Source organism: Ranitomeya imitator, chromosome 5, assembly GCF_032444005.1.
Source record: "Ranitomeya imitator isolate aRanImi1 chromosome 5, aRanImi1.pri, whole genome shotgun sequence".
Classification (NCBI taxonomy): domain Eukaryota; kingdom Metazoa; phylum Chordata; class Amphibia; order Anura; family Dendrobatidae; genus Ranitomeya; species Ranitomeya imitator.
Genome location: NC_091286.1, coordinates 412,790,143 through 412,816,892, shown reverse-complemented (window position 1 = coordinate 412,816,892; position 26,750 = coordinate 412,790,143). Strand labels below are relative to the sequence as shown.

The following is a 26,750-nucleotide window of genomic DNA, read 5'->3' as shown; positions in this document are numbered from 1 at the left end:
AAAGGACTTAAATTAGGGGGATGTAGAAAAACGTCTCACAGGTTGTATGTGGTATTGCATCTTGCATCTTTCATTTAAATAGAGATAAGCTGAAAGACAGACACCAGAAGTTTCTCTGTAAGGCTACGTTCACATTTGCATTGTTGGGCGCAGCGTCGGCGACGCGACGCAACCAACAACGCATGTACACAATGCAGCATTTTGCGATGCATGCGTTGTCATAAGAACCTACAGATCAGGAATTTTGGCGCAGGGAAAACGCTACAAGTAGTAAAACGCAATACAACGCATACCGGCGCATGTCCATGCGCCCCCCATGTTAAAGATAGGGGCGCGTGACACATGCGTCGGTATGCGTCGCCGACGCTGCGCCCAACAACGCAAATGTGAACGTATCCTAAGTTGGTTACTTTAGCCAAAGCCAAGACTGAAGAGAGGAAAAGTGTACAGGAAAAAACATTTTTAATCAACATCTAGTTATGGTGAAAAAAAACAAAAACTTAAAGACATTTTTTATTGAATAAACTTTTGGAAATCCAAGGAAAGAGAGTATTCTAGGTTAGTCCATGAGCTATCATATGGCAAATTCTGAAAATACTGCCATCTGAAATGGCACAATAACTTCCTGCCGTACTTGTGTGCTGCTAGCTAGACTTTGAAGAAGAAAAGTTCCGTTCTCCCTGTCTTCCCTTCTGTACAATGTCATCATGGGAGTGAGTAACCTTTTACTACGCTCAGAAAAGGAGACCTTTGAGCCTCTTGGGTAGAAGAAACCCAGGTGGCCAAGTTGCAAGGTTACTTGTCTCTCTTCACAGCAGCAGGCAAGCGGGAAGAGATACAGGATGTGGAAATAAGAAAAGATGATGAGAGACAAGGAACCTCTCAGCAAGAGGCTTCATTAGCCTAATTATTTACAATAATTGTGGGAGGAAGAATGTTTTTCTTTATGTTCCCATTAACGGAAATTATATTGGACAAAGCAGAACAAAAGAGGCAGCTTGATTATTCTCATTGAATGCACACAATGGATGATCATGGTCCTGATGTTGGATTTTATTGTCACTGGCAGAAATTGATGGTCGTCATTCGCTATGTATGAAAAGGGCACAATTTATTGCTTGTGCAATTTATGAAATTGACTCCTAACATAAAACATTGAGCTCTAAAAGTTTGGAAGAATGAATTCCCCATGCACAGATATTGGAAAAGTTTACTTATGGTCTAGAATCTAGACTTTAGATGATTATTATATTTGTGATATACTGTGCAAGGTATAAATTATGAAAGAACAAAGTTTTTTTTGTGTATTTCATACATAGAAATGTATTTCACGACAGCAATGAAGACATAAAAACCATATTAAAAAACGTAACACAGTGTCATCACGCCATTCATTTTACATTTAAATTCATGGTCTAGAAAAGTATATCAATAATATATTCTAAAACTACTAGATTGGGGTCATTGATCGTTTTTTTAGCAACTATTTAGATGCTGAATGGTGGAGGCTAACAATAATATAGCATTATTAACCAGCTCAGCTCTAGTGAGATCAGATGCTCCTTAGTGCATTAACGTCTCAGCTGATGCCCTTCTTAAAAAACAAGTCATTCCCCAAGGTTGGGATATGAGGTAAGACTACTTGGAGCCTACAAACAGGGATTAGCATAATGGGAATAATAAGAATAATCTGCTTTAGTGCTGCTATAGACTGCAGTGACAGAAAGTGAGTTATGTGCCGACATTGTCCCACCCCCCTATGTCCCCCTCCCCTCCACTTCTCTACTATGATCCCAAGGCTCCTATGTGCTGCAGCACAGCACACAAAGACAGTGTAGTGACAGGTACAGCAGGGTGTAGCGCGCAGCTGCCCATACAGTCTGCATGGAACACTAGTGCCTTCCACAGACTCAGCACAGCATCAGCACCAGTGCTGGAGAGGGAGCTACCTGACACCATCACTTGTACCAGGGTAAGTGATAACTTTTAATCCTGTCTGCGATATCCGACTTCTGCGATAGGTCTTATCTCAAGTCACCATTTAGTATTTCAGAGAAAGCTGGCATCAGACATGGAGCAATATCTCTATAGAGCCAAGTACTCTGTAGTTTAACAAGTAGCATCAGCTATATGTAAGTGCAGTTTTATCCATCATCGAAAGATATGTAGGGTATATATGGTCATCCATGTTATTTATACACTCAGCCCAATAAAGGATATGTTACATCCTTGTAATAAGATGTATTGCTTTCTAGTCTCTGAGTCCAAGCTATAGATGACAAGCCAGAAGCATTCCTCAGGTCTGATATTGAATTTTCCATCCAGGAAGCTAGATACCATAATTAGTGTCCTATACGAGTGCAGGCGGTGACCACTGATGATCGTGAAGGACATTATACACTGAGGTTACAATGTGGATGCTAACGGAATAAAGTCAGTGTTTTGCATATGAAAAGTTTCAGGATAGCTACAGCAGAAGTATAACAGATATTGGAGTTACTTATGGCCGATCTTTATAACGCTTAAAACTAAGGACCCTGTGATCTCATTGTACAAGATATATAAACGTATTATTTAATGAGATCTGAGCCATCAGCAATGGTTGAACTCACTGCGTAAACTAGTGCATGAGACACGGTGGGGGTGAGCAAAAACTTTTTCTTCATTCCATGATTGTAGCTTCAGTATGGGCACCCTGTATTGCTAGGGTTTTACCTTTAATCTGGAACCACCAGTAAGTACCCTGGAACTTAGCAAAAAAAGGCAGAAAGAAAATGTAAGTATTTTCTTAAAAAGAAAGGTGCAATGAGGTCTGCTGGTAACATAGTAGTAAAAATAGCTTTTCTTTAACTGTATCATATATAAAGTATATATATATAATTATAAAATTATAAAATATAATTCATGAAAAGCTATTTTTATTACTATGTTACCAGCGGATCCCATATATATAATATGTATGTATATACTTTTTATATTACCAGTATAACCGTAGAATTTAGGTATAGGGACAGGGCAAGCCCTTTCTCATATCTAGTTCCTCGCCAGTCTCCACAATAGAAGGATCAGTATGCAGCATTTGCTTTTTGGGAAATGGATAAATTGCTGTCATATAAATTCATGTTATTCTTTACAAGAAATAATGGTTGTGCTGTCCGTTGGGTAAACGGGCGCTTTGCGGTTCCTAGAGAGGAATTAAACATAGTTGAACCCTGAATAAAGTTATTGCTTGTCTGACTCCAGGCGTTGTGTAAAGGTATTATACATTGCTCCTTCAACCTTCTGTGAGATGTGAAATGTTGGATGGGAACTCAGGGGAATGAACATTTACTTCCCAAGCTGGCAGGCTAAAATATTGATTTCTCATTTACTCTTTTAGCCAATGTCCCTACAAGTTGTATAAAGCCATGGTCATTGAAGAGTAAGCGTCACACATTTTGACAGGCGGTGCCACTAGTGGACTAAATATTCAGCCAACGAATTTAACCAAAAATAGTGACATAAGTAAGATCACCCCTACTTATTGAGGTAATAGGCAGGATGTCTTGTGAATATAGAAAACGTCAACTAACCAGCATCTCCCATTATGAGAATGAGCTAACACTGATCCCACTGAAGATTTCAATTCTGTTGACTGAAATAAGAAAAATGTATGTCCTCTTTAAAAGTGTCCCTAAACCCAAACCTTCTGAGTGAATAGCTTATAAAAACAGCAGCTATATCCATGAATAGGTAAATCTGTAAGTAAATCACAAGGTAGGTAGCCTAATGAAGGACAACCTCAATCACAAACTACCTACAATCAGCCAATCTCCTGGCATGTAGTGATACAGACTTCAACAGGTTGCTGACATTGATCTACCGTAGAGTCCCTCTAAGCGTTCTGACATAATATCGATTTAACAATTATGTAAAATATGTGCACAAATCCTATCAAACCAATGAGATTTCATGATGTGGGGGAGTGATGAAATGCAAGGAAATATTAACTCCCTGTGAGGGGGAAAGTCTACTATACTTCAGTGCAAGGAAAAGGAGCAGACAAGAGCTTGGTCCCTGTGGTCAATATGCAGAAAGCATCCGACAGTCACTAATCCAAAAGTTATGCACACAATTCCATATTATAAAGTATCTTTACATTTGATTCACAGCTTAAATATACTATATTTTTGACCAGATAATCACTCCATGTGTGCAAATTGCCACAATTGACTAGTATGCTTAACGTAAAGGTATAATGGTAGTCATCCCCATTGTGCACATCAGATCTATGTCCACTTACCTTAATTCTATCTATACAGAGAAGAAACAGATTACAATAAAGGAGAATAAGTCTTGTGCTATTTCCAAAAATCCACTAACTTTTTTTTCCCAGTTTTCAGCTTTTCTGAATATGAAAAATACTTGTCTCGTTGTTACTTTAGCTTTTCTTTGGTTGAGGACAATGCACTAACTGTAACATGTCACGTAGTCAAAGTGAAATGATCTTCCTTCTGCCTTTCCCTGTGTGGGAGACAAAGAATTAATAAAAACCATGTTTCCCAATCCCAGTCTTATCATTTTATTAGAATTGGCCATAAGCCCTTAAATCCAAAGGCAAATACTGCAACATAAAAAGTAAAGATTGCATTACCATTAGCTTTCCCCAAATCCAGCGAATGATGTATTACCAGCAAAAGTCCAGACTCCCATCGTAAATCTTTAGAATAAAGGAGGCACTATTACACTGATAAATAATTCCTCACCACCTATTTCTTGGAAATATACTTAGGGGCATGGTGGTCAACAATAAAATGATTTTTAATGAAAACTATATGTTTTTATATTAGAATACCCTGCACAAACTCTTCCAAGCTCAGCCATTTAAATAAACCATTGTTGACTTCGACTCATTACTTGTAATATATGTGTCACTTGTTCTCACTTCTTGTATTATTGATTTTCTTGTAATCCCCTGAAAAATCTTTTATTTGAAGATGTCCCTAAAAGAGAAATTCACATTATTACTACCAATAAAACTCCAACCAGTAGGAACAAAGGGAACATTCCATACAATTAATTTAATAAAGACACAAAGCTGCAAATATCATTTCACATTTTCAGTTGCACCTATGGCAAATATGTATACGAATTATTTCCACACTGATTACATTTTGCTCTGAAGGTACAGAAACTTATGGGGAAAGCTCTATAAGTGTATACATATTAGATGTACACTAATGCAATGGTCCATTATCCTGCAGAACGTAATGGGTTAAGGTTAATTTTCATTAACCCTCTCAAGAAGACCTCACATTGATATTCTGGCAGCCACCCGCCGCTCTGTCTTCTTGGGAAGGGCCATGAGGTTATTCTATTTCGGTGCGAGTGCTCGGGAACGTTACATATTTATAGGAGGAACAGGAACAGCATAAAGTGAAATGATGTGAGAGTATTATTACTGATATAAATCAGGGCTGTGCACAGCTCTAGTCAGCTCAGCCAGACTGCCTGTGACCGGGTCTATGGAGAGCACGCCTGGGCTACGGGGAAGAACGCCCAGCCCCGAGACCAGCCATATGTGACCTTACATTATGATGCCAATAGCATGTAGATTAGATCTTCATAGTAAGAGAAGAGTCATCTGACAAGTTTTTATTCCTTTTCTTGTAATATTTTTCCTCTCTCATTATCTCCATCCCCCACTATAACCACTCAACATGAAGAAGGATTGTCCGGTATATTTCCCCAAGAATGTAAACATTTTTGTTTCAAGGACTTTTCAGGTCTTGTCTGGTATTGGCTGCAGTATTGATGTCCTGTCGACAGCGCGGCAGCCAATCAGTTTGCTCAGCAGATCTAAAGGAGGTGTTTTGTCTACACCAGAAGATCACTGGGCTCACTGATTGGCTACCGACATGATGTCAGCACCATAGCCAATAACGAACAACTAGGAGCAGTGGCAGAGACTCAGCGCTGGACATGGTGAAAGTGCAACTGGTGACAAATATTTTCGGAAAGGGGACAACCTCTTTAAATGGTTATTCACAACTTTTAAGGTTCTCACCTTTACATAACACTAAGCTTTTTCTAACAATCCCATAGAAAATGAAAGGAGCAAAGCCCATTTTTAGAATGATTGGGGTTCCCAGCAATTGGATGCCTACGGATCCTGCAGATAATCACTAAACGTAGGCTATTATAACTTTCAGCAGAAAGATCTTTAGTTCCATTATACTGACATCTTTAGTTAATAGGCTCAAATGGCACAATGCTACTATCATATTTTTATTATGAAGGTGGGAAGATCAGCCATAAAACTTAAAGTAATCAGATTTTTACATCAGCCATATAAATAATGTGTAATAATTGAGCTTCACCTACTCATTTGTGCCTTATTTCTATGGTTTGCTGTATGTTATGGCTACACTAGAGATGAGCGGATCTGGAGACATTTAAATTTACTAAATCGGAAGGTTTTTAAAGGAAAATTTGATCAGCAGCAATTTTTTTCTCTGCAAATTGATTGCCCCTTACAGTCTCTCCAGACCACAGAGCATAACAAACGTAACATGTAAAAAAAAAGAAAAAAACTAATAATAATAAAAATAATAACTCTCACTTCTCCATTTACCTGTCCCGGCACCCCCCACTGCAACAACCAGGCTTCGGAGGTTCAGGGCATGTTGACTTAGAAAACTATGTCCATTACTTTAGCTCACATGTGTCCAGGAAGCCTCCTCCAGAGTCTAGGGTGATGCAGTGGACATGAACTTCCAAACAGTAGCCAGCACACCGTTAATTATGTTCTTCATATTAAAATCCAAACTTCATACAGCACAAGTGGCATATAATAAAACATGCCAGAATTTAATGAAACACTATAACTGCAATTTGTTTCAGGCCTACATGGTCTCTGTCTCAACTGGCCTCATTGGCCGTAACTAATGAATGCAAGTCAGGGCCTGGAATGACAGACAGAGAAAACAATAGTTGTTGAGGACCAGATGTGATTTGTGGGAGGAACATCTGTAGAGCCTGTGAGGTAACATTTCTCTTGTGGAACCTATGCCCTGACCCCAATGAATTACCTCCCATGTACATTGTATATCAATGCGTTCCAAAGAATATTTGAAAGCACAGTAGACAAGCAGAACATGCTTAACTTCTTCTGCTTTTTTCGACCCATCTCCCTACAGCACAAGTTTGTGTCTCTTATGTTGCTCCGAAGAGATCATTGATGTCTATGTAATCTATATGCAAGTATTCCTCTCCCCTCTTTGCCCTTGTCAAGAAATTAAAAAAAGGAAGACAGTTCACAGAGTATTCTTATGAATATGGCTTATAGTTGCTGTTTGTTGTTCCAAAAGAGCCATCATAAGACCTCTGTCAATATTGCAGTCTTTTGACTTCATTATTAGAATGTGTGCATACATTTCCTATTAATACCTCATTCATTAAAGTCTGTGGTAGCCCTTGGGACTGGAATGTCAGATCTGCTCAGTAAAATGGCATTAGGAATAAATTGCACAGCTCTTCATAAGTGAAATTGGTCAAACAGTAGAACATTGGTCCCTGAGCTTTCAGAATGCTTGCAGTAATCATGAAGGCGCTCAGTACTGCATGATCACCAGTGATAAAACTTCAAGCTGATGGGCTCCGGAGCAAAATCTAAAATAGGGATCACAACTATCACAGGACTTTAGTGGTATTAGCCTTCTGATATGGGCCATAGGGGTATTTACACCATCCATAGACTTCAGGGCCGGGTGTGACTATAACCTCTTATATCTATATATGAAACTGAAAAATACTAACTTGGGATGGAAGAACTGGAAGTAATTAGCAAAAGTCCAACACCATTGCACCATTGGATGTTATACTATGACTGCACAAGTCCCTGGTTTTATTCATGCAATCCCTACATTTTCCAAAGTTTCCACAACTCCAATAGGAAATCATTTTTATGTCGCTCTTCATCTGTGTAATAATGTGTTAGGTATATGTCTACTGAACAGATTCTCAAAACCTAAAAACAAAATGAGCATATAACCTGCAGTAAGTAAATAAAATGTAATAGTACATGTAGATAACACAGGGTATTTAGTTCATGCTGTTGTGATCAAAAAAAGCATAAAAGCTATTTCAATGCGACAAGGTGTACCCAATCGGGATGGTCCTATCTATAATACTAAGCCTCAATCATTGTCAGCAGACCTCAATGTAGATGGGAGAAGAGGATGACCCAAGCCCAACAGCCATGTTCCTGTATGTACAAAGTACAAAAAAAAAACTAAAGAAAAAAAACAAAGAAATGAGCCAGAACATATGTTGGTATAAGTGCAACATCTAGGTACACGTTGACGCTGTGGTCACCTAACAGACAAAACAAATTCTCATAGCTACAGATTTTAATGGCTCTGCAATATCTTGCTATCAATTTTGTTAAGTACTCCAAATTATCATCATGCAAACACATTATTACAACTTGCAAGCAAAACACTTATTCTTCTACATCACAGCCATCCAGTGGCCAAATACAGACACATGTAGTGTAACAAACTCCCTACAGAATATGACAAGCTCATGCTTTTTATAGCTGATGATCTCACAACACTCATCTGGCAATAGATCAAGCCAAGATTACGTAAGAGTAAGGTAAGGAATATACTGTACATCTATGTCTGCATTATGAGGATGTAGGTATGTTTCTTACATTAAGCAGGACGAGAATAGTGGTATTGATTACATTTACCTGAGGTAAAGGGGTTTTCCACCGCAGGAAAATGGACCCCAAACATTGTAAAATACTTAAACTAACAAACAGAGAATGTCCGCACCCTCCCCAGGTCCAGCACCAGCTTAATGCCACTGCTCAGGTCTGAACCAGTGACCTCCTTTTGACATTGAGCATCACCGCTGTAGCCAATCACCGAGCTTGGCAGCTCAAGCTGTCTACCTTGGCCTGGCCAGTGAGCTCAGTGAAAAGATACAGCAATGATACTCGCTGTCGACGTGACGTTACCGCCGAAGCCAACACAATGGAATCTAATACCATTTTTCTAGTCCTGATTAACCTAAGGAACATTCCTTACCTTACTCTTACGTAGTCTTGATCTATTCCTAGATGACTGGTACGAGATATGAGTAAAATAATTAAATACTTATATACTTATTTAGGCTCTCAGCTCGTTCCTGATAATTGTTCGGTGTAAACAAGCTGCCGATCAACCAACAAATGAGCAAGATGATCTTTTAGTTTGCCTAAACCTTTCATTGTATTACCCACCTTTCCAAACACTGACTTTTATTAGCGTGAGTTAGTTATTTGCAACATGATAATGAAACTTTTTGTGCAAATGACCGCATTAAACACATCACATTCCACACACAGGACACAACGCATTAAAGCTATAAAACATTGTCGCATAGCTTTATTGCATGTAGAATGCAACCATAAATCCAAGTGTAAGATGCTCTGCACATTAGGAATGCCATCAACACTGATCTGTCACATGAAAAGTACCAATGAGAATATATCTTTTTCTGGTCTATCACTCCAAAGGTTTTTTCTGATTATGTGGATTTTCAAAAGAAATCAATAGAAACAAAAGTAATCCTTAATAATCTTTAATAGTAAATGTCTCAATTTATCCCCTAGGCCTGAGTCAAACTGGAGAGGAATACGGACCAGTGCTATGCGATAAAAAATTCGCATAGCACTCAGACCAATGTTAATCTATGGGGAAGCTCCCATCATCCGTTTCTTTCTCGTGCGTATTATACGTGAGAGAGAAATCGCAGCATGCTGTGACTTGCACCGTATTACGGCTGAGACTCGCCAATGCAAGTCTATGGGTGCGAGAAAAAAACAGATTACACATGGACCATGGGTGTGACTTTCTAGAAATATGCACTGGTGTCCTTTAGAAAAGCTAGCAATTCAGGGCGCTGTAATGTAAAATCACACTGACAGGTTAAAATAGAATAGATAAATTAAATGTATACACATAGTATAGGTGTATATATTTATCTATATACACTGCTCAAAAAAATAAAGAGAACAGTAAAATCCCACCTCCTAGATATCACTGAATGAAATATTCCAGTTGTAAATCTTTATTCATTACTAGTGATGAGCGAATATACTCGTTACTCGAGATTTCTCGAGCACGCTCGGGGGTCCTCTGAGTATTTTTCAGTGCTCGGAGATTTAGTTTTTCTTGCCGAAGCTGAATGATTTACATCTGTTAGCCAACAAAAGTACATGTGGGGGTTGCTGGTTGTTAGGGAATCCCCACATGTACTTATGCTGGCTAACAGATGTAAATCATTCAGCTGCGGCAAGAAAAACTAAATCTCCGAGCACTAAAAAATACTCGGAGGACCCCCGAGTGTGCTCGAGAAATCTCGAGTAATGAGTGTATTCGCTCATCACTATTCATTACATAGTGGAATGTGTTGAGAATAGTGTTGAGCATTCCGATACCGCAAGTATCGGGTATCGGCCAATACTTGCGGTATCGGAATTCCGATACCGAGATCCGATATTTTTGTGATATCGGGTATCGGTATCGGAAGTGTAAAATAAAGAATTAAAATAAAAAATATTGTTATATTCACCTCTCCGGCGGCCCCTGGACATCTGCGCGAGGAACCGGCGTCCGGCACGGCTTCTTTCTTCAAAATGCGCGCCTTTAGGACCTGTGGTATGACGTCCCGGCTTCTGATTGGTCGCGTGCCGCCCATGTGACCGCCACGCGACCAATCAGAAGCCGCGACGTCATTCCTCAGCTAAAGTCCTAGAATGAGCGCCTTTTAGGACCTGAGGAATGACGTCGCGGCTTCTGATTGGTCGCGTGGCGGTCACATGGGCGGCACCCGACCAATCAGAAGCCGGGACGTCATTCCACAGGTCCTAAAGGCGCGCATTTTGAAGAAAGAAGCCGTGCCGGACGCCGGATCCTCCCGCTGATGTCCAGGGGCCGCCGGAGAGGTGAATATAACAATATTTTTTATTTTAATTCTTTATTTTACACTTTAATATGGATCCCAGGGCCTGAAGGAGAGTTTCCTCTCCTTCAGACCCTGGGATCCATGAGGATACATTCCGATACTTGATGTCCCATTGACTTGTATTGGTATCGGATATCGGTATCGGCGATATCCGATATTTTTCGGGTATCGGCCGATACTATCCGATACCGATACTTTCAAGTATCGGACGGTATCGCTCAACACTAGTTGAGAACAATAAAACCTAAAAATGATCAACGTAAATCACAACTTATATCCCAAGGAGGTCTGGAGTTGGAATGATGCTCAAAATCAAAGTGGAAAAGTAAGTTACAGGCTGATCCAAATTCAGTGACAATGCCTCAAGACAAGGAAATGATGCTCAGTAGTGTGTGTGGCCTCCATGTGCCTGTATGATCTCCCTACAATGCCTGGGCATGCTCTTGATGAGGCGGTGGATGGTCTTCTGAGGGATCTCCTCCCAGACCAGGACTAAAGCATCCGCCATCACCTGGACAGTCTGTGGTGTAACATGACGTTGTCCAAGATGTCCCAGCTGTGTTCAATCGGATTCAGGTCAAGGGAACAAGGGGCCAGTCCATAGCTTCAATGCCTTCATCTTGCAGCAACTGCTGACACACTCCAGCCACATGAGGTCTGGCATTGTCCTGCATTAGGAGGAACCCGGGGCCAACCGCACCAGCATATGGTCTCACAAGGGGTCTGAGGATCTCATCTCAGTACCTAATGGCTACCTCTGGTGAGCACATGGAGGGCTGTGCGGCCCTCCAAAGAAATGCCACCCCACACCATTGCTGACCCACTGCCAAACCAGCCATGCTGAAGGATGTTGCAGGCAGCAGATCGTTCTCCATGGCATCTCCAGACTCTGTCACGTCTGTCAAATGTGGTCAGTGTGAAGCTGCTTTCATCTGTGAAGAGTACAGGACGCCAGTGGCGAATTTGCCAATCCTGGTGTTCTGTGGCAAATGGCAAGCATCCTGCACGGTGTTGAGCTGTGAGCACAACCCCCATCTGTGGACATCGGCACTCAGACCATCCTCATGGAGTCGGTTTCTAACCATTTGTGCAGACATATGCACATTTGTGGCCTGCTGGAGGTCATTTTGGAGGGCTCTGGCAGCGCTCTTCCTGTTCCCCCTTGCACAAAGGCTGAGGTAGCGGTCCTACTGCTGGGTTGTTGCCCTCCTACAGCCCCCTCCACATCTCCTCGTGTACTGGCCTGTCTCCTGCTAGCACCTCCAGCCTCTGGAGACTACGCTGACAGACACAGCAAACCTTCTTTCCACAGCTCGCATTGATGTGCTATCCTGGATGAGCTGCTCTACCTGAGCCAAAGTGTGTGGGTTGTAGATTCCGTCTCATGCTACCACGAGTGTGAAAGCACAACCAACATTCAAAAGCGACCAAAACATCAGCCAGAAAGCATTGGTACTGAGATGTGGTCTGTGGTCTCCACCTGCAGAACCACTCCTTTATTCAGTGTGTCTTGATAATTGTCAATAATTTCCATCTGTTGTATATTCCATTTGCACAACAGCATGAGAAATTGATTGCCAGTGTTGCTTCCTAAGTTGACAGTTTGATTTCACATAAGTTTGATTTACTTGGAGTTATATTCTGTTGTTTAAGTGTTCCCTTTATTTTTTGAGCAGTATATATATATATATATGTCATTGACACACATATATATATATTTATATTTCATAGATAGTTAGGTAGCAGAATAGCCGATAATTCAATTGTCAGCTTCTGTAAAATCATTGTAGAAGCCCAGTAGCGTAGCTACCAGGGGGGCAGAGGGGTTGGTCGCCCCGGGCCCTGCGCTCTGAGGGGGCCCACCCGGAGCTACGCTACAGTCACGGCCAGTGTTAAGGGCCCCTGCCTCCGGTCAATGATTATATTTTATTTCCCTTGCATTTGTACTGCACATGTATCTAAAGTAACATGCACAGTACAAACACAATCATACTGGGAGTCAGAGAGAAGGAAGAGAAGGCCTCCAATCAGAGTGCAGGGAGTGAGTCATGTGACCGCTCTTCTGCACTGTCTGTGGAGGAGAGGGGGAAGGGGAAGTCACTCACCCAATCCTGGCTGAGCGCGCCCTCCTTCAAAGCTCCCTGCTGCAGAGAAGTGAACAGCTCCAGCAGCAGCCGGGACACAGGGGACTCACTATCTCCACATGTCTGCATCTGATTAGGAGGAGCCTGAGAGCCAAGGAGCAGCACCCAGGACCAGAGGACACGCTGCACACAGCATGTGGACTGATGAGTGCTCTGGCACATGTCATTTACTAGGTGCTATGTCTGATCTGTTGCCTTGAATACACACAGGCACAGTATATAAAGCAATAAAGGGGCTTAAACTTGTATGTCTTGTTTAACCTGCAAGCTGGACAGACACTGAAAACTGACAGTGATGGATAAGTGTCTTGGCACATATAATTTAATTCATGTGTTTACTATAGCACAAATGTATATCAGATCTGTAGGTGGGACTATACACAGACTAGGTTTTGGAACATTTCTTGGCTGACATAACACTGAAAGACTGATATGTGGATTGACAGGTATCTTGGCAAATGACATTTATAATATGTAGGCAGACCAAAGCATAAAAAGATATATCTGATTCACCGTCTCTCCAGCCTTGATTGACATGGCTGACGTCTCCTATGTCATCCACTGTCTGTCCGTCTCTCACACCTGCACAGGAGGGAACAGGAGCTGCACAGCGCAACAGACTGGATGACATAGGAGACGTCGGTAAACGCAGGAGGACGGCACTTGTGGGGTCAGAGGAGGGACTGAGCAGGGACCATAGACACTCATCCGATTGGACCCTGCAGATTAGCTTACGAGAAGGAGAATGGTTATTTTTTAAGTTTGCGAGCGGCTGGAATCTTGCAGGATGGCTTTTACATGTGGCTTACAGAATAAAGGGAGCCTGTCACCGTATAAGGTCTGGTCAGCATCTGTACGCCCTCACATAGTGTTCTAGAATGCTCTATATGTCCCCAATCCTCTATGCAAGGCACAAAAAAGAGCTTTTATTATACTCACGGATGGCGCGGTCTGGGCGTCTCTAGTCTTAATCAGACGCCTACCCTCTTCTTGTGATCGCTGTCCCGCTTCATGTGGAAGATGCATCCTACATCATGCAGTCAGTGTCCTCTATCGTACTCCTGTGCAGGCGCACTTCTCTTTGCCCTACTGAATTCAGAGCACAGTATTGTAGTGCGCATGCGGCAGCTTTATTTCCAGGTCATCAGCGCCCTTTCGCCTTTCCCAGCGCATACGCTTAACAGTACTTGGCTCTCCTTTCAGCAGCCCAGAGAGAAGTGCGCCTGCACAGGAGCGTGATGGGTCACACTGTGTGGATGACGTAGGACGTGTCATCCAGATGAAGCAGTAATGGAGGATGGCAATCTTAAGTCAAGACCAGCTATGCCTTGGTGAGCGCCATTTGTGAGTATAATTAGAGGTAATTTTTATGCCTTGCAGAGGGGATTGTGGACAGATTTACAGCCTTCCATATAGAGGCTGCCTATGGGGAGCTGCATTATACTATATAGTCTTCCTATGGGGAGTGCATGATACTATATGGAGGCCTCTGGGGAATGTATTATACCATATTGAGGACTATCTGGTGTATTATGCTATATCAAGGCTATCTAAGAGGCCATCATTCAATGTGGAGATTACAGTGATGGGACCATCATATAGTGTTGGAGCCAGTTTGGGGGATATTAAGGGGTCAGTATATACAGTGAGGGGGCATCACACTGTGTATAGGGGAGTTGTACAGGGGGAGACTCGGGACTTTATTAAATGTAAAGTGGGCACTTATTCTTATATTGTAACTCAGGTTACTGTGACTATCAAAGGGGCACCCAAGGCCATATTACTTTCTAGGGGCGCAATGTGGGCACTGTTTTCTAGGGCATTTACACCCGGCATTACTATATTCTAGAGGGTTGTTTTACCATCTAGAGGCACACAGTTCCACACAGCAGGTCCAGTAATAAGGTTACATACGGCAGCAGCGGCTCAGTATTGGGGTATCAGGTGCAGTAATAGGGACACATACGGCAGCAGCGGCTCAGTATTGGGGTATCAGGGGCAGTAATAGGGACACATACAGCAGCAGCGGCTCAGTATTGGGGTATCTGGTGCAGTAATAGGGACACATACGGCAGCAGCGGCTCAGTGTTGGGGTATCAGGTGTAGTAATAGGGACACATACGGCAACAGCCGCTCAGTATTGGGACATCAGGTGTAGTAATAGGGTCACATACGGCAGCAGCGGCTCAGTGTTGGAGTATCAGGTGTAGTAATAGGGACGCATACGGCAGCAGCGGCTCAGTATTTGGGGTACCAGTAGGATAAGGAGTTTGTGCAGGTTGGGGATAGATGGTGATAGGGCTGGAATATGAGAAGGTAAATGTGTCTTTGTTGTAATCTCTACAGCCGAGTCCTGGCTGGAGGAAGTTGTCATGTCGGTCTGGGCAAAATGGAAAAGACGGGAAAAGTGAACGATTCCATCAGAAAGGACATCAGCGGTAAGTCATTATCTGTAACTGTGCTGTGATCTGTTATATGTTCTGTAGGGCTGGTATCTACCACTGACCATATGGCGGTAATATCAGTGTTGCTCTTTGTATAGACATTATTTTCGGCAGCAGCGCGGTCATCTGCTGACGTTCTTCTCTATTAGGGTGCGTCACCGATTTGTAATCAAGGTTACCTGGTTAGGGGCCCACTCAGAAGCTTCGCCCCCCCTGAGCCAAAACCCTAGCTACGCCTCTGTAGAAGCCGTTAGGATATGACTAGTGTTGAGCATTCCGATACCGCAAGTATCGGGTATCGGCCGATACTTGCGGTATCGGAATTCCGATACTGAGATCCGATACTTTTGTGGTATCGGGTATCGGTATCGGATCCATAGTGAGGTGTAAAATAAAGAATTAAAATAAAAAATATTGATATATTCACCTCTCCGGCGGCCCCTGGACATCACCGCGGTGTAACCGGCAGGCTTCTTTGTTTAAAATGAGCGCGTTTAGGACCTGAGGAATGACGTCGCGGCTTCTGATTGGTCGCGTGCCGCCCATGTGACCGTGACGCAACCAATCAGAAGCCGCGACGTCATTCCTCAGGTCCTAAATTCCTAGAATAAGCGCGTTTAGGACATGAGGAATGACGTTGCGGCTTCTGATTGGTCGCGTCGCGGTCACATGGGCGGCATGCGACCAATCAGAAGCCGCGACGTCATTCCTCAGGTCCTAAACGCTCTCATTTTAAACAAAGAAGCCTGCCGGTTACCCGCGGTGATGTCCAGGGGCCGCCGGAGAGGTGAATATATCAATATTTTTTATTTTAATTCTTTATTTTACACATTAATATGGATCCCAGGGCCTGAAGGAGAGTTTCCTCTCCTTCAGACCCTGGGAACCATCAGAATACCTTCCGATACTTGGTGTCCCATTGACTTGTATTGGTATCGGATATTGGTATCAGCGATATCCAATACTTTTCGGGTATCGGCCGATACTATCCGATACCGATACTTTCAAGTATCGGACGGTATCGCTCAACACTAGATATGACACATGGTGTTAGGGCTAGTGGAACGCACCGAGTATAGATAGGAAGCAAAAGTAACGGCGGATAACCTCTGAGCTCAGCTCACACGTAGGTTAAGCTTCACCCCGTGTGAACTGGAAGCGATCTTTATTGACTCACAGAGTCGCACTGTACACAAAACTATTACCCTAGCTAAGGGTTGTGCTTGCTCTGGAACTCTTCTGTGCTAACCGCACACATGAAGGAACCAGATGCTAAGCCAAGGCTAATTGCCCCCACTGATGCTAGTTGTCTGCCTGAGTACAGTCCCAAAGCTACAGCCTCAAACCACATATGTAAAGAGTGGTATAGTATCCACTGGCATAAGCCAAGCACATTTGATACTAGCGCATGGCCATGCAGCCATGCAAACCTTTTATAGTTGCAGCTCTTCAGGACCTTCTTGGTGGACCAATAGAAGCTGCAACAGGGCCTGAGCGCATGGCCCCCGACCTCCAATGAGAGGTCCTCCCGTGGACATGCTCAGTGTGTGAAAAGCAGGACTTAATCCCAGAAAAGCCTGCTCGCCGCTGACCAGTGCTGGCTACAAGGGCAGAGCCTGGAAAGGCAACAGTAACCATTCGCACAGTATCAGGCTGAACCAGACGCTGGGACCGACGTCTCCGCTGAGCAGGTTCCACTGCAGCTGGAGGAGAATGGGAGACCACAGCAGACATGGTTCGAGATTCCCCCTGTGCAGCGGCAGGAACTCGACAACTAACACATGGTTTGCATACAGTAAACCATGGCATATCAGTTAGATTTATATATGTCCCTGACTAATAATGTTAGTACTATATATGTATTAAATTTTGGAGATGTATGTGTTAAATTAACAAATTTATTCATGGAAAAAATTGCGTGGGCTCCCGCGCAATTTTCTTCACCAGAAAGGGAAAGCCAGTGACTGAGAGCAGATATTATTAGCCAAGAAAGGGACCATTGTTATTGCCCCCCCGGCTAAAAACATCTGCCCCCAGCCACCCCAGAACAGGCGCATCTGTAAGATGCACCAATTCTGGCACTTAGCCTCTCTCTTCCCATTGCCCTGTAGTGGTGGCATATGGGGTAATAAGGGGCAATGTCACCTTGCTATTGTAAGGTGACATTAAGCCTGGCTAATAATGGATAGGTGTCAATAAGACACCTATCCATTATTAATCCAATAGTAGGAAAGGGCTAAAAAAAATACACACACATTAAGAATAAAGTCTTTTAGTGAAATAATTAAACACACAGGTTTTCCATCTTTGTTACACTCCCAATCCAAGTGAAGCCCTCGTTCTCCTGTAAAAGATCAAAAATAAAAAAGCAACAATACCCCATACCTGTCCGTCGTACAGTCAAGTCCCACGCTGCAATCCATCTCAAGGGGTTAAATAGTTTGCAACCGGGAGTGGTACTAATGCTACCGCCCCGACTGTAAATCACTGTGTAATGAATGAAAAGCTGCCTGCGCAGCCTCCCCGCCTGACCAGGCATGGAACTCTGTAGCATGAGAAAGTTTTTGAACTTTTGCCTTGCTGCTGAGTTCACCTCATTTTGCGCTCTTATATTAAACAAGTCCAAATAGAACAGTAAGTGTGACCAGCACCGATAGCTGTATGATATGTTAAACAATTAACATGTGATCTTCATAGGATGGGATATACTTGGTCTCATAAATGCGGTGGGTGGTGCTCTGTATAAGAAATCCACAGTCTAAGCAGTATAAACAAAAAAAAAAAGAATGCGGCACTCACCCTGTATCTTCAGCTAAATCTGTGTCCTTTATTTAGCACTTATGCCATAACAGACTTGTGCAGCAACGGCAGGAGTGCACGAGGGAGCGGGAGAGTGAAGAGACGGGACGACGGCCATTTCGTGCACAAGCGCTTCTACAGGTCCTTGTATGAATTGTGTCTCTCTCCAGAGGTATCCGTCGCTGTGAGATACATCATTGGACAAAGAGTTACTTAGAATTTATATGATGAAGGTTCAAGTTAACAATGTTCAGGCATGATGTGGTGGTTGACATACTACAGGCCAAGCGATACTCATTCAGGCACTCTTATGTATACAGATTGGTCCAGATTGGCGCTCACTGTCTGTCAGACATTTAGGAATGATACAAATCAGTGATATGAGGCTGTGACTCTACTTTATTCTATGCCGGTCATCCCACATTGTGTAGAACAGCCGGAATCCTTAGAAGAACAGTCTGGGGCCCTTTTGATCGAATCTTTGGCGCTTGTCTAAGAACAATTCATGGCCTCATAACTGACACCGTGTGCAGGGCTAAGTACAGTTTTTAGCCAGTCGCCAGGTGAAACCATAAAGTATAGCATTTTCTGCTGCACTTACTGCTGGTATGGCATCTATGCTGACTGTGACTATGAATGAGATTTACATATCTCCTCACGACAGTTTTCCATGAACTAGTAGTATAACCTCCATTCATTTATAACGGCACCAGAAAGATTTTTTTACCTGTCATAGCATTTCACAGCCCACAGTCACCAATATTATAAGAGACACAGTTCACACATCTGTATATGAACCATTGTATGCTGCAGTGCACATTGTATTCTAGACTCCTATACTTGTCAGCTGTTTCTCGGTAAGTTATACGGTCAGAGATGCACTTGCTTTCAAACCTCTCCATGGTCTTCATGGTGCTTCCTTTTCTGTCTAATTCACAGGTAATGGTTTAAAGGGGGAACCTGTTATTAAGTTTTCTTGTTGTAAATAGATGTTATCTTGTGACAGTAACGCCATTCTGATATATTTTTTACATCACTACTGATGCCCTGCATACCTAAAATAGAGGGGAAGATTCATTAAGGTTTTTTTTTACCAGAAATCTGGCATGAACACCTGAATTAGTCACAATATCTTTGCCCACTCATGCAAATATTGCGACTTTTCGTGCTTACATGCCAGTCCCAGGCAGCTATGCTAATACATGCATGGAGATGGCGAAACATGGGAGGAGCAGGATGCGGTTACACTCGCCCGTCAAATATATCATAAGTTACGCCACTATAGGGGCATAACTTACTCTACAACTGGTAGGAACTAGCATTCATTTCTGGTGGTGGCACCTGCTGAGTACCAAACACACATGATTCAGATCAGTGCACTCCAGTGAGCGCTTCATTAACACTGGCATACGCTTTAATGAATCAACCCCCAAATCTCTGGCTCTTATTCATAGAATCATAGAAGGTTAGAGTTGAAAGGGACCTCCGGGGTCATCGTGTCCAACCCCTGCTCAATGCAGGGTTCACTAAATCATCCCAGACAGATGTCTGTCCAACCTCTGTTTGAAGACTTCTATTGAAGGAGAACTCACCATCTCTCGTGGCAGCCTGTTCCACTCATTTATCACCCTCACTGTCAAAAAGTTTTTTCTAATATCTAATTTGTATTGTCTCCCTTTCAGTTTTATTCCATTGCTTCTCGTGTTTCCATGTGCAAATGAGAATAAGGATGATCCCTCTACACTGTGACATCCCTTCAGATGTTTGTAGACAGCTATTAAGTCTCCTCTTAGACTTTTTTTTAGCCATCCTGGTCGCTCTTCTCTGAACTTGCTCCACGTTTTCAATGTCTTTTTTATTCATCATTTTTTGCTACTTTTAGAGAAAGCCTGACACATGATACATGATGCCCAAACCGTGGGCAACATTTATCAGACATTGGCTGTGTCATTTCAAAGAAAAATCATACTTCTCCCTGCCCACTGCCCTAGAGTGACAGGTCTTTACTCACACGTAGGCACACCAGGGCAGTGGTTGGGTAAACCACCAGAGACTTGCGTGTCCAGCTTGTTTACTGTGCAATCTCATTCCCTTGTAGCTTTTAAAGTAGAATTTTCTCTGAAACACCGCAGCTTTTTAGAGTCATAAATACCTGGCTGAGATAATACAGCCAGTCCCTGTTACTTGCTTCCTAGGGACTGGGCATCATGTATCAGCTGTCAGGTTCACTTTCATTTGCCTTTCTTTTTTAAATCTTTTTTGTTTTTCCGAAAACAACTTTGCTTTTCTAGATGTTTTACCCAAATTCATGAAATTCGACTTCTACAAATGTTGCATTTTTTGGTGCATCTCACTCCAGTCTCTGCCTGGAGAAAGGTTCTGGAGGAGTTTGCAACTTTGGTAAATTTTCCAAAGATTTGCTATTTTTGATCTTGAAAAGTAAAAAAAAGCAGTTAAAGAAAAAATGTAAGAGCATTTTTGATATGGCACATTAACTGAGTGGACTATTTTGAAAAATTTGCCACAAAAAATATTAGCAAATACCACAATGCAAAAAAAAGAAAAGTGACTTTAATAACTCGCAAATGATGAATCTGACTCAGAATCCGTATCATATGTTATATATAAAAATAAAGTGTTTTTTATGATATGCTAGACTGCGATAGTGCGGTGCACATATTTAAGAAGGGCGTTACAATCAGCTCACTGCAGTGGGGCCAATTATAGCAGGCAGAGCTGATGACAGTTTCCCTTTCATTCAGATTCATGCATTTATTGGCATGTCAGGAGCACATGTTTAGTGGCTCAAGTGCATTATCTATTATACATTGGTTGCCAGTTGAATACTTAATAGATCTGTGAACAGATTTAACAATAGAAACTGCAAAAATTATTAAATGTATCTCTTACACCTGATAAGTGGTGTATTTGCACTGAAAGTGCATGTCCGAATTGATGTATCATTCTAAAATCAAAAGTGTTATGCAAGTGCATGATTTAATAGTAAGCAAAGAAATTTTCTAGAAGGGTTATAAAGCAGAGTAAATTGAACCAAAAACTAACTGGCCGGCGGCTCTCTCAACCTGAGTGTGACAGCTGCATAAAAATACATGAAGCTGTCAGGCTCGGGTGGGGAGAGCTGCTGACCAGTCCGTGCACTGCGTTTCGATCTCATTACGATTTATACAGCCGTCTGACTGTGGCCTATTTGCCACTGGCCCCGATGGGTCTCACAATCTAGATTCCCTAGCAGTATGTCTTTGTAAATGTGGGAGGGAACCAGATTACCCAGAGGAAACTCCCGCAAACACGGGGGGAACATACAAACTCATTGCAGATGTTGTCCTTGGTGGGATTTGAACCCAGGACTCCAGCGCTGCAAGGCTGCAGTGCTAACCTCTGAACCGTGCTGCCCTAATATGTCATATTATTCGGTCACTATGTAGTGGTAATATGTGATCTGGTCATGGTGTGGCGGTATTTGTCCCTTGTATGTAGTATTATTCGGTCACTATGTGGTCTGGTCATGGTGTGATGGTATTTCTTCCTGTTTGTGGTATTATTGGTCTTGGTATAGTGGATTGTGTTGTGTATGGTGGTCATTTGTTCTCTCTGATATTAATTAGAAGATTCTTTATTTCCATTAGAGTTTTAATGCTTTGTACACAGCGGCGGAGATGCACTTACAGGGGGTTTCCTGTGGAAAAAAGTAATCACCTCTCCACAGGATAAGTGATAACGTATTGATTGGTGGGGGTCTGACTGCTTGGACCCATTCAGCAAAATGTGGAACTTTTTATCCCCATTTGACTGGAGTGGCATGTCCAACTAGATCACTGATCCATTCATTCACTCTGTGGCTGCACTTTTTGTTTTTTTCTGGAAGCCCCAAAGAGAATGAATGGAGCTGCGGTCAGATATCCCACCTGCCGCTGCATTTTAAAACAGTGATAAAAGTGTCCTGTCAGGGATTAAACTTCCCCATTCTTCCGATCGGTGCAGTTTCTAATAGTCGGACCGAAGCGATCACCTATCCTGTGGAGCCCATGGATCGGTGATGATAACTTGTTTTAACCAAGAACCCCATTAATGTAAACTACCATAATTATACATCACAGTTATTGGGGCACACGGTAGATGTGCAGCAGCCACCGGGTGTTTTACAGCTGATGCTCCACTATAATGACAGATATTTGCATATAGCTGTAGGGTGGGCCCCTAGAGTCCATTCCCCTGGTGGGCCCCAGACACCCCAGTCCGACGCTGCTTATATGGATTCTCAAGGTAAGTATACCAGCCTAATCAAGTGTATGAGATATGTTTAATAATGTATACTGCGTGGATATTCCTATCTGGTGACTGATAAAATTGTAATCATGAATAAGTGTATGAAATAATGCAATGGTAATACTAATAATACTGTCTTTTTTATAGGTCTCTAACCCTGGAATTGAGGAAAACCAAAATTTCAAAACAGTTGCATTAGATTCTTCTAATTTTCAGTATATGAACTTCAACCACTCATTAATCTTGAGGTGTGTCTGTAATATTCTACTCTCCTTATTCTGTCACATAAGTCTTCAGAGACATGGAAAAAACATATTCTCTGACAGCCCACTATGATGAGTTCCAGGAAGTCAAATATGTTAGCAAGTACAATAGTAGCAGCACACTTTCCAATGGCTTCAACATCCAAGTAAGCTCCAAAAAGCAGTCAAAAGGAATACCACGCTGGAGCAGGAGGGAAACTTGTCTACTTTCTGGACTGGTCTTTGCAGCTGGTCTTTGTGTCATTTTAGGGTGCATGTTGGTGCTAAAGTATCTGTCTATGGACCAGGATGGGCAATGCTTAGAAGAGTGCCAAGAAAGAAAAGCTTTTATGAGGGCTTCTAAATTTATCAGCAACAATATAGATCCAACTATTCCCCCTTGTAATGACTTCTACTCATTTGCTTGTGGAGGTTGGCTAAGAAGGCACAGGATACCAGAGGAGAAGCTGATTTATGGCACTATAGCAGCTATTGGAGAACAGAATGAAGAAAAGTTGCAGCATCTTCTTTTACAACCTGTAAGAAGGAAGCATCGTGGATCTTCTGAGAGGAAGGTGAAAGAGTTCTTTAGGTCATGCCTCAATATGAAAGAAATTGATCGTTTGGGGGTATACCCAATGCTGCAAGTTCTTGAGGATTGTGGAGGTTGGGATCTGCCAGAATACTCCAAACACAAGTGGGACTTTAATGAATTGCTTTATAAGACACAAGGAGTGTACAGCACCGCTGTCTTCTTCTCACTTACGGTAAACTTAGATGACAAAAACTCCTCCAGATATGTCATCAGGGTAAGTCTTATAATGGAAATTTCTTATGTGACAAATTCACTTTTGAAGTTTTTGAACACTGATTTCTACTCTTGTGATTGGTTGTGCATGTGTCACTATCGGGTTAATTCAATAAATATGTGAAAAACTATCCTTCCCAAAGTATTTCGTTTATTGACATAGCAAATATTTAACCAGCCTAATGCTTGTAGCCTATGAAATAGCTATAGTAAACCCTGTGCTTTCTTCCAGGAGATTGATAATAAGGTCATAACGGAATATTTTTAGGTGCAATAATCATTTGTTCTCTTTCAAGTTAGTCATATTCCATTACTCCGTTTAAGACTAGCGAATCAAGATATATTGATGATCTAACCCTCGTTTAATTGCATTGAAAGCCCAGTCTGCTATGTGACCTTCAAAGTGATGAATGTTCCCAGTACTAAGTACTTTTCTGTGGAATTGATCATTTAGTTATTTATTGAGGTTATCTGAACTGATTTATTTAATTTTAAATACAGTATCCCATCAGTTATCATGGAAAATATAACTTGACTACAATGATATACTACATATTTTACACTGAGAATGGCTTTTTTGCGGAAAGTTGTAATATGGTGAAAATGATCTTTGAGGTCTACAATCATGATGATCCCCAAAAAATATATATTTTCTTCAATTGGTTTCATAAGGGCTAACCAATAAAAAAATCTTCTATGGTGAGAGAATTGGCACGGTGATATACCTATAGAAAAGAAGACCTAGGGATAAGGAATTCTGAAACTATTAATTTGTAAATCTTGAGTTATGATATACGGTATATTGATTGAAGTCGGCTGATGTGTTAAATTGGAATTTTTCTCCACAACTTCCATTCTCAGATGAATCTTTAACCTGCTTCCATTAAACCAAAGGAGTTCTACAGTAAAAGCAATGTAGACAGTAGCACAAGGAAAAAGAGTCATTTTGACTCAGAAATATGTATTTTTGCAGACAGCTTTTGGAATAAAGCATCTAGCTGCCTTTTTTCTCCCCTAATTGCTACAAATGAGTACAAAAGTTTTTAAGGCAGAAAGGTGTCTTCCAGCCTAAACCAGATCAGACCGTACATAAATTGTACAAGAAATTTCTAAAGGATAGAACTTTATTGTTTTCATCCTATGAGACATAAGCTAAAGGGGTTTTCGGGTGAAAACTACCGTAGTTATCACCTAAAATGAAATAAAATGATAACTTATTGGTCGTTGAGTGTCCGACTGCTGTGATCCCACTGATCGGCAGAACAGGACATTTTTGGCCCAACAAGACACTTTTATCCTATTAAAATTGAGTAGCACTGCATATATACAACCAATGCTCCGTTCACCATAGGGAACGCTGGTTATTAAAATATCTTTCTTTAGATTGAATGCAATTTTAACAATTGTTATTTATTATAGCACTTATTTATTATTTTATGTGCATAGCTGTCATAACCGCAGGGTTTAAATATATATATATATTTATTAACATAAGAATATCTTTTCTAATACATGACTACATTTTATATTTCAATATTATTATTTCTTAACGAGAGCCTATCACCTCCATAAACTTTATTTACTTGCAGACGTGATGGCAATCTCTAGATAAATAGCATTTAAGTAATACATGTCTGCCTGACTGAAGAGACGATTTCAGGGAGAAAATGAAGTTATATCCTCCCTGCAGCCACTCACTTCCAGACTTTGGAGTGGTGCAGGAAGCTGTTATATTCGCCACAGAGAGTGCACTGTAGTTACTCCCCGGCACAATGACTGACTGACTGCTCTGCAGCGTGTGAGTGTAAAGCAGGCTGCCAATCAAAGTGCTGGGCAGGACTTATGTTCCCCATAAATAGATTTTCCTATTTTAGAAACATAATCCCAAATGATCAGATACTAGTAAAAAACAAATAGATAGTGCTCACAAACCCTCAGTACAGGACTGGTTCCCCGATGCTACACCGATGTCTGTGTTTTGGCTTTAGTAGTGATATCACAAATACAGCATGTATCACCGCTACAGCCAATCACTGAGCTCAGGGGCTCTTCTGTTGTTAAAGAAGCCCTCCCATTAAGTTTTTTATTCATTAAAGGGAATATATGGGGCTTTGTGAAAAACAATACATCTGCCCAAGCACTAACAGGCAGGTAGTTGCTACTTACCTGCTTATTGTGCCCGACACGATTCATCGCTGGCACAGAGTGGTCACAGACTGCTACTGCCAGGGATTCAGCAGCCCCTGCTGATGTCACATCAAAAGGGCGGTGACTTCTTTTCCGCACTGCTCTGTTGATGGGGATGGACAACCGATGTCATGTTGATTGACAGCTGGCTCCCCCAGTTAGACAGTGGGAATTTGGCTATCAATCAGAATGACGTTGAAGTCCCATCCTGTCTAAAGAGAGGTGCGGAAAATAAGCCTCTGCTATGTCGACATGACACCAGCACAGGCAGATGAATCGCTGGCAGGAGTGGTCTGGGACTGCTCTGGGTCAGCAATGAATGGTGCCGGGCACAACAGGCAGGTAAGTAGCAATTATCTGCCTGTTAGTGCTTAGGTACATTTTTGTGTTTCATAAAGACCCAGATATCACCTTTAATGAATAAAAACCTCAGTGGGAGTGCTTCTTTAACAACAGCAGAGCTGCTGTTGTCCTGGATATCCCCTTTAAATGTGTGTATATGTGCATGTAATGTAGTTGTTACTACATATTTACTCACCTACCTGTTAGGACTGGCGGAACGCACCAAGACAGATGATAAAGGTGCGTTCGCAGTCCGGGGTCCACCGTGCAGGTGAGAACCTGCTGCTAGCAATTTGCAGACAATATGGCGGTACACTAAAGTATACACGCGTGGGTTAGACCTCACCCAGCGTGAAGAAAGCGATCCTGTTAATTCACAGGACCGCAGTACCGCACTAGTGCGCGAGCAAGTGGTCAGCGGACTTAACCCCAGAAGGGATTGGAGCCCGATTAGACCTTTGCTGGCGTAACACCGCAACTGGGTGTGTAGAGAACCATAAGA

At 42.1% G+C, this 26,750-nt stretch overlaps 1 protein-coding gene across 1 annotated transcript in view; it reads left to right on the top strand.

Annotated features, from left to right (window-relative positions):
- Positions 1–1,813: 1,813 nt before the first annotated feature.
- ECEL1 (endothelin converting enzyme like 1) overlaps positions 1,814–26,750 on the top strand; it is a 135,965-nt gene continuing 111,028 nt past the window's right edge. The window contains exons 1-2 of the mRNA XM_069727023.1: positions 1,814–1,972; positions 22,817–23,720. Of these exons, the coding sequence (XP_069583124.1) occupies positions 22,971–23,720 (750 nt within the window). The 5' untranslated portion in view covers positions 1,814–1,972; positions 22,817–22,970. The remainder of the gene's footprint in view (positions 1,973–22,816; positions 23,721–26,750) is intronic.